This window comes from Mizuhopecten yessoensis, unplaced genomic scaffold, assembly GCF_002113885.1.
Source record: "Mizuhopecten yessoensis strain PY_sf001 unplaced genomic scaffold, ASM211388v2 scaffold1147, whole genome shotgun sequence".
NCBI lineage: Eukaryota > Metazoa > Mollusca > Bivalvia > Pectinida > Pectinidae > Mizuhopecten > Mizuhopecten yessoensis.
The window spans coordinates 215283-232468 of NW_018403901.1; the positions used below are offsets into that span (position 1 = coordinate 215283).

The following is a 17186-nucleotide window of genomic DNA, read 5'->3' on the forward strand; positions in this document are numbered from 1 at the left end:
ATAGCACAAAAAGATAGCTACGTGTTTGAAATGACCCAAGCCAGTCAGCGCTTTCTGTGTTTTAGATAGTCTGCCCGACAGGAATTAGTAGCGGCAGTTTGTCAGACTATATATAATTGACTGAATCGTTTACGCTGCCCTACCTCTGAATGGACAAATGGTCGTTTTTGTACAGGTAATTTTAGTTGTTCGAAATAGGTCAGAAACGTAATTAGTTAGAGATATCTAACAACGTCTACGTAAACAGAACGGTGTTGTCGTAAAATCGATTGGGAGCTGTAGGATAAGTGGATTTCTACGACCATCTTAAAGGCATAGTTTAATTATGTAAAGTTCCTTCTAAAATGTCTGTTTTACATTTAACGAAATTTATGTGATTGTTTATAACAGTATTTTGTCACTTTATATATAAACAAACTGATTATGCTGCGAATCTGGTCTGCCAAATGCTGTTGTGGTTACCATGTATGAAATTGATATGCGTAGTATTTAGGTTTTGAACACGGCATTTGTTCAGAACAGCCTTGTCACACAAATCACAAGTGATTGTGGGACTTTATTATATATTCCTGATAAAAAAGAATCCCTTAGCAAGCCTAAGTTTGTGTCGGGTACCAGTAAAGGAGGCAGACTAGCGGTAGCTGTGTGGAGAGAGGACATTACCCGACATTAATGTCCTCTCGGCCAACCTTTGTGACACTGTAAACACTCTGTTACTGGGTGATACTTGTTTACACACAGGATGGCCAACTGGAGACGACTGCTGACGGTACTGGCATTTCTCTGGAGCGTAACCACCGTAACAGGTACGACTTGCTTCAAATATTTCCTGTTCCTTATTTAAAATTAGAACATATGCGAAAAAGACCTCTGATCACAACTTAAAATGTATCTAACTTGACTATTGTATTACAACTTTTATATATTGATGTGGATCGTGGCTATCAATGAATCCTGTCGCATGATTTAAAGTTGGATCCTTTTATATATTCAATTTAAACGTTTTTGATATCAATAGGGTGTTATATGTACCTGGTACGATTTAATGGTGTGAGCATAAGAATGTATTTTCAATTAAAATTTGTTGATATCTTTTTATTATAGTAAAAGTTATGAACACGTAGAATGGCGTCACCGGTGTATAACATACATACTGTATTAGGTCAAAAAGGCATTTATGATTCTGTACACGTTCTTTATATTTTATTAGTGGCAATAAATTATCTGCATATGTATTATCAGGAACAAAAAAAACGTTGGCAGTAAACATATATGATAAAATATCAGAATAATGGTATACTGACCTTACATGGATGATGTCTACATGCATGTAAAGGTATCTTAGTATTAAGCCAGACGTATACTGGTACACACGTGTAGTCATGCTTGCATTCCGTCTGACACAGAAAACAATCAGACATAGACACTTTATTTACTCTGTTGAATTAAATTTATTAAATAGAGGCTTTTGTACATTTAAACAACAGAATAACACTCGGCTAAAACTCGTTTTCTTTGATAGCTCAAACATGTCAATCGTCGGGTTTCACAATAGCGGCCACGGAGAAGCTACAGACATTATCGTCTCCTAACTTCCCATCGTCCTATCCGCCGTAAGTATATCAGTTCTACTGATTGATTGATTGGTTTTACGCCCCCTTCATTACTGAGTAGTTTGGATATCCAGCAGACGAAGAAAAGACTGGAATATGAGAAGAAAGTATACAATATAAAGTAGGGAATAGAAAAGGGAGACAGAGGTCAGTTCTATATACGTTTCCGGTTTACGTTAAGGTCCTCTCGAATATATCCGTATGTGAATTAAACTTGAAAACTGCAGGTGGCATGCTATTTAAATAACATGTATAAAAGGGACAAGAACATGAAAAACGTCTACATTTACTGATGTTATATTTTGTAAGTTAGGTAAACAACGTCACCGAAGCCTCTAAGCTTGGCACAGGCTGTAAACATTTAATGCTTTATATTGCTTAAGCACTGATAATTTGATTCTTAACTATGCTAAACTTTGTTATTATTTCTATATTAGCAGTACAACATTTCTTTGGCTGTTTTGGTTGTCATGCTGTACAGTGCTATCTCAGTGATAACACATGTACACATTCACTATTCATTATTGATATTACGACCATAGACCTGTTTAGCGTATCGATCTTTAGATGAATAGGTTTGTATCGGCAGTCGGGTATTCTATCTATCGATATCAGAAATGTGTATTTATTGACAAAAACTAATATGTCATTGTACTTATATAAATGTGGGAAAAATACAAAATAATATCATGACATCCCATCAATAATTTATATGAAATACATTATGTTACATGTACAGACACACACATTCATGAAATCATATGTGTCAAAAATACACATACATGTACATAGAGTTTAATGTTTTACAAAGACATATATACATGTTTATGAAGTGTAATGTGTTACAAAACACATACTTGATAAATACGATATGTTTAAACATTCCCATGCATGATATACTACGTGTACTACTTAACATTATAAGGCTAAGCAAATAAATACTGCCACCTCGCGGGATTAATACAGACAATAACGTAATTCAGTTATTTCAATTATTAGAGATGCAAAGCAAAAATACTTTAGCAAATTTCAAAATTCTCTTATTGACAAAAATATCCTTCCAGGTAAATGGTGGAGAATTGCCAAATCTGTTCTTACCTCTAAAAATAAAAATTGTACTGATTATCCTTTGGAAATTAATGGTGAATTGAAAGTGCATCCTGTAGATAAGGTGGAGTCATTTCACTATTTTTTCATATCTATTTCTACATCAGATAAAACTATTGAAGGCATCCTTCCGAATCCTACTCCTTTCCCTCATCAGCTATCTAATATACTGAGCAAGATCTTTATGACCAACTTCAACTCATTAATCCAAAAAAGCCTGCAGGTACTCATACAATTCACCCAACATTTATCAAAGGTGTATCTGAATCTCTTGTAAAGCCATTACATATTATTTTTAATAAATCAGTGGAATCCGGTCAATTACCTAAAGTCTTGAAATATGCCAATGTCACAGCTGTATATAAGGGCAAAGGTGAGAGAAGTGACCCATCAAACTACAGACCTATTTCTATCACTCCTCTGTTTAGTAAATTGCTTTAAAGAATTATGTTCAAATATTTGTTTAACTATCTTTCAATAAATCATATAATTTCTAAGAACCAATCTGGATTCCTCCCCAAAGATTCTACAGTTAACCAGCTATTAGCAATATATGATTCAATTCTTAAGCAACTTGATACAAGAAAAGAGGCCATAATTGTGTTTTGTGATATTATTAAGGCCTTTGATAGGGTCTGGCATGAAAAAATATGGTATTGAAGACAATTTTCTTAATCGGTTTTCTAATTATTTAACTGATACACAACAAAGAGTAATAATTGATGGGTACAAGTCTTCTTGGCGTACACTTACAGCCGGTGTCCCACAGGGCTCAGTCCTCGGGCCGTATTTATTTCTTTTATATATAAATGACATAGAAAAAGAAATTGAGTCAAATGTGAATTTGTTTGCAGATGGTAGCTCAATGTTTTGTACTTATAGAAAATGATAACAATGCTGCTGCTAAAATTTTAAACAATGATCTCAATAAAATATCTATCTGGGTTCATAGATGGGGTATAGTATTCAGTCCTAGTAAAACAGAAGCTCTTCTTGTATCAAATAAATTAAATGCAGATGAAATGCATCCTGATCTCACATTTCTTAACAATTCTGTGGTAAATGTAAAACAGCATAAACATCTGGGTATTTTTTTTAACAGCCATGGTTTGTGGTCTGATCACATCAATTTCTTATATAATAATAAATGTAATAAGATGCATATATTTAGGTCACTCAAACACAAACTTGATAGGAAATCTCTGGTAATGATATACAAGTCATATATTCGTCATATATTCGTCCAAATCGTGAGTATGCTAGTGTTGTATGGAATAACTGTAATCAAACTGAATCAGATCTTCTTGAATCTATCCAGCTAGATGCTGCTAGAATAGTTACTGGTCTCCGAAGAGGTACTAGTCATGAAATCATCTATAATGAAATTGGATGGGATACTCTTCAGAAACGTAGAAAGGATCAGCAGCATATATTGTTTTTCAAAATAATTAACCATGTTAGTCATAATTATCTTTTTGGAATTGTTGAACTGTAAATAGTCAGCAATGAAGCTATGACCCATCATGTCCGACATCAACGTATATTTGAACCACCAATTTGTAGATCTAATGCATATTTCAACAGTTTCTTTCCTAGCATAATGTCTTGGTGGAATAGACCTGAATGTAACTATTATAATTTGAGATCTATTAGTGAACTCAAAGTACAACTTGTTCATCATGCCATACCCCAATATAATGAAGATATATGTACTAAGTTTTTTAAATATGAAGGGACTAGATCTTTTAACATAATATTTTGTCAACTCCGAAATCGTGCAAGTCAGTTGATCACTTTAGAGACCATCATAATGATAATCCCTCCTGTATATGTGTTATACAATAATGAAGATGTGAGTCACTTCTGTCTGCATTGCCCTAGATATATATGAATCAAAGACAAATTTTATTAATATCTCTGGACCTAAACATTTATGAACATCTAATGTTTAATATTAATATATTGACAAAAGGAAGTAGTTTTCTTAGTGAATATCTTAACTCTGCTATTCGTGTTTGTGTTCAGAGATAAATAGAATCAACCAACATATTTTGAAATATGTTATGTATGCATGTATATATGTATGTATGTGTGCATGTATGTATGTTTGTATGTATGTGTGCATGTATGTATGTTTGTATGTATGTGTATGTGCATGCATGCATGTATGTATGTATGTATTAGTGTATCTAAGTGTGTAAGTATGGTATATCCTATCATCATTGGCACTGATCTAATTCGTATGTTTCTAAAGCATGTTCATTGTGTAAATATTCATAGTTCATTGTATTGGTATTGTTTGGCTTGTATAGGCTTTGCCTGTTGCCCAATTCCAATTAAATCTGATTGATTTAATGATATATTTTGAAATGAAAATATACTACGAGAATAAATACACATATACATGACATTTGTTAAAATCACTCAACCTGGAATAAAATGCGTTCCAAACAAACGCATAAAATATAATTTGTAGCAAACATATGGGCACGTATTATACTGTGAAACAAATCCCACATACAACACATGTACAACACGCATGTATACAAGACATATATTACACACACATATACACGCATATTGAAACAATGTCTTAAAACCAAATACATTATATGCTATATGTTAAAAACTATCATACATGACGTATTATTTGTTGCAAATACAAAGATGTAATATATTGTGCTAAAACAAATAAATACATGAAAATTTAATGAAATATATGGCAAAGACAAACACAGTTATACATGAAACATGAAATGCATGACATAAACGCAGACATACATTCAATACAATGTATTAAAAACACAGATAAACGTGAATTACAATGTATTACAACCACAGATATACATGAAATACAATGTATTACAAACAAAGAAATACATGAAATACAATGTATTACAAACACAGATATACATGAAATTCAATGTATTACAAACACAGATATACATGAAATATATTGTATTACAAACACAGACAAACATGACATGCAATGTATCACAAACACATGCATACGTGAAATCAAATGTATTACAAAAACAGATAAACATGAAATGCTATGTAATACAAACACAGATATAAATGAAATGCTATGTAATACAAACACAGATATAAATGAAATGTTATGTTATTAAAACACAGATATAAATGAAATACAATGTAATACAAACACAGATATAAATGAAATGCAATATAATACAAACACATACATACATGAAATGCTATGTAATACAAACACAGATATAAATGAAATGCTATGTAATACAAACACAGATATAAATGAAATGCTATGTAATACAAACACAGATATAAATGAAATGTTATGTAATACAAACACAGATATAAATGAAATGTTATGTAATAAACACAGATATAAATGAAATGCAATGTAATACAAACACATACATACATTAAATGCTATGTAAGACAAACACAGATATAAATGAGATGTTATGTAATACAAACACAGATATACATGAAATGCAGTGTATTACAAAAGAAATACATGTAAATTGTAAACATCACATTAGTAAAAGATAGATTAGTATTTTGTTTGATATAAATATTTTATCAAAGAGTGTGTTCCTTGATTCTATTAGAAACTATTCTTTTATTATTACACTAACTTCACATTATTACCGAATATGTCATTATCTGTGTAGGTCTGCTAACTGTAAGTGGTATCTGAATGCTGGGGATGCTGATCACTTGGTGTTTATAGACATAACGTCATACTCGATCGAGTTCGCCCCAGGATGCTCGTACGACGGATTATTTATCTACGATGGTATGTCTTTCCTGCATTGTGGCTTACAGTACAATTCCCAGAAAACATATATAAGAAATATGTATAACCATTATAATTCGAATTGAAACCTTTTATGTTTTGGTAAAAGTTCTGTCTTTCACGACTTTTACCGTGGTGGCCAAGTGGTTAAGGCGTCTGACATTCTGCAACCACTAGCCTTCTACTACTGGGTCGCGGGTTCGAAACCTACGTGGGGCAGTCGCCAACTACTGGCCGTAGGTCGGTGGTCTTTTCTTCAGGAGCTCTGACTTTCCTTCACCACTAAAACCTAGCACGTCCTTAAATGACCATAGCTGTTAATAGGACGTAAAATACAAACAAACAAACAAAAGTCTAATGTTTAAATATGACATGTATTGCGCTAATGAAATTCTCATTTGCAGGACGACAATCGACGCTGCTAAAGGCCGCGTGCGGTTCAGCCTCACATAGACAAATAGATTTGTACAAGTCTACCAGTCAGTACGCCACTGCATGGTTCCGGTCAGACTCCAGTGTCCAGCTCCAGGGCGCGACACTCCGATTCTTCCGTTACCCAACAACAGTCAGTAGTAAGTGTTGTTTATATTTAAAAAGTACATTGGTTTTTCGTAGTCAAATTAACAATAATGAAGATAGTAGTGTGTTCTGTGTATGGGGTACTTTCCATAAAAATAAAATATAAACACAAAATTAAACCGATGATTACACAGCATAATCAAACAATCACCCAAAATGTGGGGAGAATACGATAACATCTTAAAACCCTTCCTCAAAGACGTTATTTACATTGAATGCTTATTTTCATTTATTATACGTATATGATGTAATATTCGAATATTGAAAAAATATTTTTTTCTAGTTAATATTGATTTATCTTTCATCGTTCATTCATGCCAACCGATGCATTCTCACCTGAGGTTTAACCAAGAAACTATAATCACTGAACCAAATATACAAAATCGTTCACCATATCAAGATTATACTGCTGAAACAAAAATGACCACAATAAATATAACTTTGTCATAAACTTTTGAAAGCAAAAAATTGGCATACACGTTCAAATTATAATAAGAACACATTTACTGACCATCTTTATGACTAGCATATTACACAACGGAGATCTCCCCATCATAACATTTCATTTGTTTATAAAGCAGACACCACTTATTGATGTTTAAACTATGACCGCTATGTCTTATGTTGTTTCAGCTGTTTGTCCAACAGCCCTGGATCTGGACGCGAACACCACCATCCAATACCTATATTCCCCGGGATTCCCTCGACTGGAAGACGCGTAAATATACTAGAAATACGTCTCTACTCAAATAAGCAGATGAACAATCATTAAAATTATAATATATTTAATTTTCTACACAAGTTGGATACTAAATGAAACTACCAAAAGTTCGTTGTTTCCTTTGTCCATGAAATTGACCTGATTCTTCACATTGCACATGGTTAATTTCACACTGTTCTAGTGTTTATCTGGTACAGTATAACTGTATGGCCCTTTTACGTTTTGACTATGATAGTTCATGTGTTCCATACTTTTCTTATACCTACTGGATGCCTCATTTCTATCGATTTTAACGGTTCACTTATTATCATACACGTATAACGACTATTAGCCCCCTTTGTTTCAACTCTACTTATTCATATGCTTTCCGGGTTTTAGAACGACTGTAAATCCTGTTGGTATCGACTTATACTATTTCTATATTATATATTATAATGTACTTATCACAACTGTAAACACATATTTTGCTGATGGCCATTTATGAATATATACAATGCATTTATAATATCAGTCGATAGATAGCAGATTTTAAAAATGTGCAATTACCACACTTTTGTTCTATAAATAGTATTTTTTTCTATATAGTATGAATCTGTTTGTAATCGCTATTTTTATGATTTAGAGATAACGAGTGTTCCTGGCTAATCACAGCTGTCTCCGCTCTTGACGACATTATACTGGAGGTGCTGTACTCTGACATGGTATCAGGGGAGGTCTGTTACACTGATATCCTCACAATCTACGACGGTGAGTATCCTACCTACAAGTTAACGCTGAACCTTCGCTATGTATAGGTATGATAGTTCGAATTTGAATATGTTCAATGAAAGTTTTATGTCAGAACGTAATGTTACGATGTCATTTCATCAATCACAATGTGAGAATGTCGTATCTCGTCGTTGAAATTGCTATTGTGTCATGTTCATCACTAAATATGTACAATGTCACATGTCATTCATTGAAGGTATAACTATTGGCGTTATCAATCACTGAAAATGCAAGAATGTAAGAAACAACAATGAAGTTGTGTTAATTTAATGTGAATTCTGAAGATGTAACAATCTAATATATAATTAACTGGAACTTGTTTAAGTCATGTGTCATCGCTTTAGGTGAAGAAATGTCATATATTATTCACAAAAATGTTAATCTGCCATATATAATCGTAGAAGATGTGAGGATAACACCAACTGACATCACAGAAAATATCTCCCTATATCAAGGAAGCTAATTTTTCTTTTTAAGAAGCAATTAATAGTAATGTACTGCCATTTTTAAGCACTTGACTGACCGATGGCTCTCTTTTTATAATCAAGACTGAAACATGACCGATTTGTTAGGTGCATTACATGTATAATCATTTGATGGAAGTCATATAGCCTTACTGGATATAATAATGTTTTACCTTATTCCTTCGTTGCGTAAATCAGGACCAGACGATAGTGCCACCGAGCTGAAACAGGTGTGCTCTGACAAGGTGAACTTCGTAAGTGTGGTTGTCATATCGTCGGCAGATAAAATGTTTCTAAAGCTTACTACACAGTTCAGTCTGACCGCCCGAACTGGCTTCGTCGTGTCGTATAACTCCACTAACAGGGGTAAGTAGTTCTTATATGTATTTTAGTGCATTATACAGTAACATTTGGATTATGTTTACGGGGTTGATATATATATAGTCGTAGACAAAACAGATGCCTGCTACTTACAAACATCATGATGCCAACGCCTGTTAAGATTGTGTTTAGAACTGGAATTATGTTTTAGTCACTTTTGATAAATAGTCTGTTTTGGTCGAAGCGACAACATCAGATCGAATACAATATAGAAACGTAACTAAGGTATGCATGTCATGCGCAATACTATTTTTATCGCTGTGTCTAAAAATGCAAATGGTAAAAACGCCTACATTAAACTTTGCTTGTTTGTTTGTGCTGCTATTTTACAGGACGAACATTGGCTCTGACAACTACCGTGGCAGCCATCCCGACCTTTTCGGTGTGCGACACAAGCGTGGTGCCAGCCGCATCCTCCCTCCAACAAATTACGTCCCCCAATTACCCTAACCTGTATGGAAAGTAAGTCTTATTTCATAATCATATTTAATAACAATATGTTATATTGTATTACTTAGTTCAGTATATATTTAGAGATGTAGTTATCTGATAGATCAAGAATGTTACCAGTTCTTATGACTTTGAAGTACAAAGGGTTACTTCTTTATCCGCAGCATATATATCTCGTTCTTTTGCTGGAAGCGAAATTAGATATAGTTCATTTTCATCAGGTTTTTTTTCAAAAAACCATTAACAATTAACATATAAAATGTTATGTTTATAAAGCTACCTGAACTGTTACCTGGTCATTGAGGCAGCCGAAGGGGAACAGATTTTTCTGAACCTAGTGGATTCCTCTATACAGAGCAGTACTGGCTGCTCCAACGATGGATTGGCTATCTATGATGGTAAGACTTGTATCTTAAATTCAAGCATTTCCTGTTACATTTTGTAATAGCATGTCAGTCTATGCTAGAATTGTATATGCATCTTAAATTAAAAGGAGAAAAACTAATTATGATGATGACTTAACACGTTCCTTTCAATCCAAATGTTACGAAGACCTCTGGAACACTTCCATAAAATATCACATGAACAATTTTACCATATTGATTTAATGTTATATCATATCTCGAAGTGAAATATTCATTGTTAGTTCATTTTATTCATGGCACTGCTGTAATGCTTAAAATCGTGAAGCGCGCAGCTTCTTAATTTGCTTTTTCTGTAACAATAACAGGTCCGTCCTCTAGCTCGGTACAGTTAGGCTCGTTCTGCGGGGAGGATTTGACGGCTAGTATCAATAGTACTGGCTCCAGTTTGACTCTCTTTTTCTACGCAGATGGTTCTAGTTTAAACAGAGGATTCAAGGTGCAGTTCATATCTGCACCCCACGGTAAGATGTAATATATATGTATCTTATAAAATGTAGATATTGTGTAAGTTTTATAAGGTTAATTTGTCCTTACCGTTCGGAGTATACCGTGTTGTTCTTTCATTGTTGACGAACCGTTGAGGTGTGTATATCACCTGCCAAAAAGACGATTATTTCTTAAATACATACACTCATTCATATAAATTCATTTTTTTGCAAATATATAACAAACCGTATTTAGTTTTTTAATATGGTTTCTGTAAAACGAGAACTATTCTGAAAAATTTAAATGTCTTAGATGATGTAAAAGGTAGATAACAAATAATATTGTTTTATCCTTAAGTCTTCCCTTGCGTGAACCGCGTTTGTATGGTCACTTAACCAGTGATAACATGTGTTTACCTGTATTGCAGTGCTTCCTAGTTGTATTGACTCCAGTGTCAACATAACGTACCTCAACGCGACAACATCTGTTCAATACCTAACATCTCCCAACTACCCCGCCAATTATAATCTGTAAGTTAACACTAAATCTGGTTGTTATACACAGACGCAACTTCGGTTGTTATCATAGTACAGTGGATTAAAACAAATCATTTTATACTTTAATTAATCATGCGTATATTGTTTCAATTGAAAAAAGTACAAACGTTTACGTTACTACGTCCTTTTAAAGATTATATATAGCGCAATCTTGTATACATTTACAACAACAAAGTAAACTTTATAAGGACACTTCCATCATAGTGTATAGTAATACTTTGTCAATAACAGTTGAAACGTTATTGTATATTCTGCTCTTTTTAAGCAATTTAAGATTTTGTGTCGTAGATTGTGTTGTTTTAATATGCACCATTCAGATGAAAACATATAAAAAACAATGTGTAATTATATGTAGGTGAGATATATTTTTAAACAGAATGTTAAACTTGTACAGTATTCTGTTTCTATGCAATTTACATGGTAGAATGAACAATTATTTTTTTCTATAATGATGATAGCTACTTTACTTTTGTATATTGATAATTAGATATTTTCCTATGTAACAGGGGTAATTTTTGAGCTGTATGTATCTGTTTATGATAAATTGGCACATTTGTCACAGCCAGATCAGCATTGTAGCACTATTGCAACTATGATGATAATTGTATAAAAATACATCATTACAGGAACGAGAATTTATATTGGATTATTTACGATACGAGCGAATCTGGAATTATCAAGATAAAAGCTGAAGATTCCAGGATTGAGGCTAGTTACAAGTGTGTGTTTGATAAAGTCTCTGCCTACAAAGGTGAGTCAACTACAACAGTTCGTACAGTATTGTACACTATATTACTAAGGTACATTGTATGATGTGATAGAACCACTGTCTACAACAGTTCGTACAGTATGTTAAATTGTATGATGTGATAGAATCCCTGGTCACAACAGTTCGTACATTATATTACACTGTATGGTGTGATAGAGACACTGTCTACATCAGATCATACAGTATGTTTCATTGTATGGTGTGATAGAGTCACTGTCTACAACAGTTCGTACACTATGTTACATTGTATGGTGTGATAGAACCACACTGTCTACAACAGTTCGTACACTATGTTACATTGTATGATGTGATAGAGTCACTGGTCACAACAGTTCGTACAGTATGTTACATTGTATGGTGTAATAGCGAAACTGTCTATAACAGTTCGTACATTATGTTACATTGTATGGTGTGATAGAGACACTGTCTACAACAGTGCGTACAGTAGGTTACATTGTATGATGTGATAGAGACACTGTCTAAACAGTTCGTACATTGTGTTACATTGTATGATGTGATAGAGACACTGTCTACAACAGTTCGTACATTATGTTACATTGTATGATGTGATAGAGACACTGTCTACAACAGTTCGTACATTATGTTACATTGTATGATGTGATAGAGACACTGTCTACAACAGTTCGTTTAGTATGTTACATTGTATGATGTGATAGAGTCACTGGTCACAGCAGTTCGTACAGTATGTTACATTGTATGGTGTGATAGAGACACTGTCTACAACATTTCGTACATCATGTTACATTGTATAGTGTGATAGAGACACTGTCTAAACAGTTCGTACATTATGTTACATTGTATGGTGTGATGAGTCACTGTCTACAACAGTTCGTACAGTATCTTACATTGTATGGTGTGATAGAGACACTGGTCACAATAGTTCGTACAGTATCTTACATTGGATGGTGCGATAGAGTCACTGTCTACAACAGTTCGTACAGTATCTTACATTGTATGGTGTGATAGAGACACTGGTCACAATAGTTCGTACAGTATCTTACATTGGATGGTGCGATAGAGTCACTGTCTACAACAGTTCGTACATTATGTTACTTTTTATGGTGTGATAGAGTCACTGGTCACAACAGTGCGTACAGTAGGTTACATTATATAGTGTGATAGAGTCACTGTCTACAACAGTTCGTACATTATGTTACATTGTATGGTGTGATGAGTCACTGTCTACAACAGTTCGTACAGTATGTTACATTGTATGGTGTGATAGAGTCACTGGTCACAGCAGTTCGTACAGTATGTTACATTGTATGGTGTGATAGAGTCACTGTCTACAACAGTTCGCACATTATGTTACATTGTATGGTGTGATAGAGTCACTGGTCACAGCAGTTCGTACAGTATGCTAAATTGTATGGTGTGATAGAGACACTGTCTACAACAGTTCGTACATCATGTTACATTGTATAGTGTGATAGAGACACTGTCTAAACAGTTCGTACAGTATGTTACATTGTATGGTGTGATGAGTCACTGTCTACAACAGTTCGTACAGTATGTTACATTGTATGATGTGATAGAGTCACTGTCTACAACAGTTCGTACAGTATGTTACATTGTATGGTGTGATAGAGACACTGTCTACAACATTTCGTAAAGTATGTTACATTGTATGGTGTGATAGAGTCACTGTTTACAACAGTTCTTACATTATGTTACATTGTATGATGTGATAGAGTCACTGGTCACAACAGTTCGTACATTATGTTACATTGTATGATGTGATAGAGTCACTGTTTACAACAGTTCGTACATTATGTTACATTGTATGATGTGATAGAGTCACTGTCTACAACAGTTCGTACAATATGTTACATTGTATGGTGTGATAGAGTCACTGGTCACAACAGCTCGTACATTATGTTACAATGTATGGTGTGATAGAGTCACTGCCTACAACAGTTCGTAAAGTATGTTACATGGTATGGTGTGATAGATTCACTGCCTACAACAGTTCATAAAGTATGTTACATTGTATGGTGTGAATATACGTTTATACAGTATATTACATTGCATTGAGTGATAGTGTCAATCTCTATTTTAAACAGTATGTAAATGTTTCTGCATTGAAGAGTAATCAAACCAAACCCTTTGATAGAGATCATGAACATTAAGGAAATTAAATAGAGGCTATTGTTTAATAGATTATGCTTTCTTAATTGTCTTATTTTATACATTATTTTTGCGGATACAATTGTTGACTAACATATTGGAGTAAAATGATATGTATATATCCTTTCTGTTTCATCTATTTTTGTTACCTTTTTGTCAGGTCCGTGTGCGTCATTTCCCCAGCTCGGGACATTCTGTGGAGAGGAGAAACCCTCGTACTACCAGGATACCGGTGATTACGCTCTGCTGACTTTCACGTCCGATAACAGCGTAGTGAACAAAGGATTCAACATATCCTATGTCCTAGTGTCATGTACGTACACACATTAATGTTTTCATAGGCAATTACCAACATTTGTACCTCATCATATTGTTTTGACACAAATGTTATTTGATTTAGTACAAACAGTCTCATGTTTGTCTAAAACGACGTGTCACGTTACTCTTAATTGGTGTATGTGGTGACGAAATTCAATTGAATTTAAAATTCATTTTAAAATCTAAAAGAAATTAATGACAGGAACAAAATATCTATATTATGACGGTCTGGTAATTACAAGTTCCTTAACGTGGAATGTCTGTTGAGTTTCTTGTGATCAACTTCGAGCTACTCAAATTTCATATATGAAATGTTTTCGTTTCATTTGCGTTAGCTAAATATGATAAACAACCACCATTTTTGAAAAAAAAAAAAGGTTTTCTAGATATAACAATTTTCTCTTAGTTGTTCAAATACTATTCTTTAATGGTAACTTCCAACAGTCCTGATTTCCATGACTTTTATGCTCCTTACGAATATAAAACAATTTATATTGATATCAAGTGTATAACTGTTGATATGTACATCAGTAGATAGGACGTAAATTAAAGCAATAAGTTTAAACATATGCCATTTGTGAAGGACAACACATAAAACAATAACATATTTTATTTCCAGCGACCCCGACTCCGGAGACGGACTACACACTTCTAATAAAGGCGATCGTCGGAGGTATACTAGGCGTCATCGCTCTTGCTGGACTGATTTTTCTGATCGTGAAGATGGTACAGATGTGGCGTTCGACAGAACCAATCAGTTCAATGGATAGGAGGCGCGACTCGAATAGCAGCACCTCATCTGTCCTCATCCGAACGAGACACGCCTTTACCGCGCTATCGAGTATGAGGATGCCGCTACTGAGATCGACTGCAAAACCAAAGAAGCCTAAATTGCCACGATTACGCCGTTGATTGTGTTTGAACCATTGAAAATATGATACTCTGAATGTGGCTGTACATGCAGCTGGTCATGAAACTTGTGAAAAACGTATTAATATTTAAACTATTGGTTCATGGCTCATTTACAACGTTAACGAGCTATTCATACAAATTTCAATGTATTTAGTTTTAGACATTTGACTGTAAAAATTACTGAAGAATTTTGCATATGTTATTGGACAAAATGGTTATGTGAAACAGTAAAATATTACTTTGGCTTAAAGTTTTAAATAAACGCGACCTTGCGTCATATTTCGAATGTTTCTTAAAGATATTTGATGTAAGAAACATATTAATCGGCCTATAAACATATCTTTTTTATTTGACGGTTGTTATAAAACCCAATTATGTGTATTTTTAGTTTTGAATTTTGATATTTCTAGAATATATTACATTTCATTTTTACTTTGTCTTTAGACAGGCTTCGAAAAAATGGTTCTTAAACGTCTTATGTGATAATCAAAATTGCTTTGATTGTAGTATGTGTGCGTTTTACGAAATATAGTATAAGGTTTGAATGAAGGATATAACTTAGAGTTATTGTGATTTTTACTTCCACATTTGTATTTCCGTCCATATTATCTTAATACTATTACAGTTTGTTTCCTGTAGATGTGTTATCTCTAGGGAAAACAATTCACTTTTGTAATTCAATTACATAACGTGTCATATTTCTTTTACGTAACTAGTTTTAATTACCTATCGCAAACTCCAGTGCCATGAGAACATCGAAAATGTGTGCATGAATGTGAAAGGTTATGAGAGTTGTCAACAGAAGTGTAACGAGCGATCGTGTTACGAATAAACGTTTGATTGTGATATTAACCGTATTTGTATGTCGCACCTTTAATTTTACATATATATTACATGATAAGTTAGCTTCATCGTTTATGATAATCCGTCCCTCAGCTGTATCATTGTTATTAATATCAGCTCCAAATTAAATTTAACCATATCACCATGAGGCAATTTGTGTTTTATTTGGTAATATATCAGTATTAAACTTTCCGTGCTAGTTTATGTTCATCGATTCCTCGGGCATACTTGCATAAGTAAATACTAATATAGGTTTTCTGCATCAAATTATTGTAGTTTTATTTTAGAAGCGTCCTTTTCCACTCAGCAACTACAGGTGGAATATATATCATTCCAGGGTATCGTAACTTAAAGTCGACGCAAACAAAAGCAAAAGGAGGAACCAACGTTGTATCAAAATAAACAGGACAACACCGTAAATACCAACATAACATCAGACACCAGATGAATCATATCTGTTGTCCAAGCTTAACAATATGTAGGTCACTATTCAAACTAAGTATTGGTCTTTAATTGTGACCTTTGTTTGTTTGTTTGAACAGCATGGTTATAAGTTACTTCTTAATGTTGAATTCAAATATACACCGAAACAGTTAATTTTGATTCAGGCACTATGTGCGATATACATATTTCAGTATTGTTATTGTATTGTTCATACATAATTAAGATACTTGGTAGTTTCAAGTCCACACATAAACTTCATGATTAAGAGCCAGTTAAGATATTACATTGTACGTCTTAAGAGGTGAAAGATTAAACTAACGCGCATTTGGAGTACTAATTAAGAATGGTATTTATACAGATTCCGGCCAACCAAATGAGTGCATACAGGTCGTTAACCCATTCAAAAGGTATTGTTGTCCAATACTAAATAAACATTTGTGTTTACAATTTCTTTGTATCTGTTTAAATATTAACAAA

At 33.7% G+C, this 17186-nt stretch overlaps 1 protein-coding gene across 1 annotated transcript; it reads left to right on the forward strand.

Moving 5' to 3' along the window:
- Positions 1–16408, forward strand: LOC110457463 (cubilin-like). The gene is made up of 15 exons (XM_021508762.1): positions 1–312; positions 742–806; positions 1523–1613; positions 6380–6504; positions 6909–7076; positions 7717–7801; positions 8427–8551; positions 9235–9402; positions 9750–9879; positions 10144–10265; positions 10598–10753; positions 11146–11248; positions 11902–12026; positions 14353–14505; positions 15130–16408. The coding sequence occupies exons 2-15, from the start codon at positions 743–745 to the stop codon at positions 15420–15422; spliced, it is 1908 nt and encodes a 635-aa protein (XP_021364437.1). The 5' UTR covers positions 1–312; position 742; the 3' UTR covers positions 15423–16408.
- Positions 16409–17186: the final 778 nt, after the last annotated feature.

Excerpts from the sequence above, each read along its gene's own strand:
- LOC110457463 (XM_021508762.1), top strand. The coding sequence starts at position 743 with ATGGCCAACTGGAGACGACTGCTGACGGTACTGGCATTTCTCTGGAGC. Across the intron at positions 9,880-10,143 it reads TACCCTAACCTGTATGGAAA|CTACCTGAACTGTTACCTGG; the intron begins GTAAGTCTTATT and ends ATGTTTATAAAG. Across the intron at positions 14,506-15,129 it reads ATCCTATGTCCTAGTGTCAT|CGACCCCGACTCCGGAGACG; the intron begins GTACGTACACAC and ends TTTTATTTCCAG.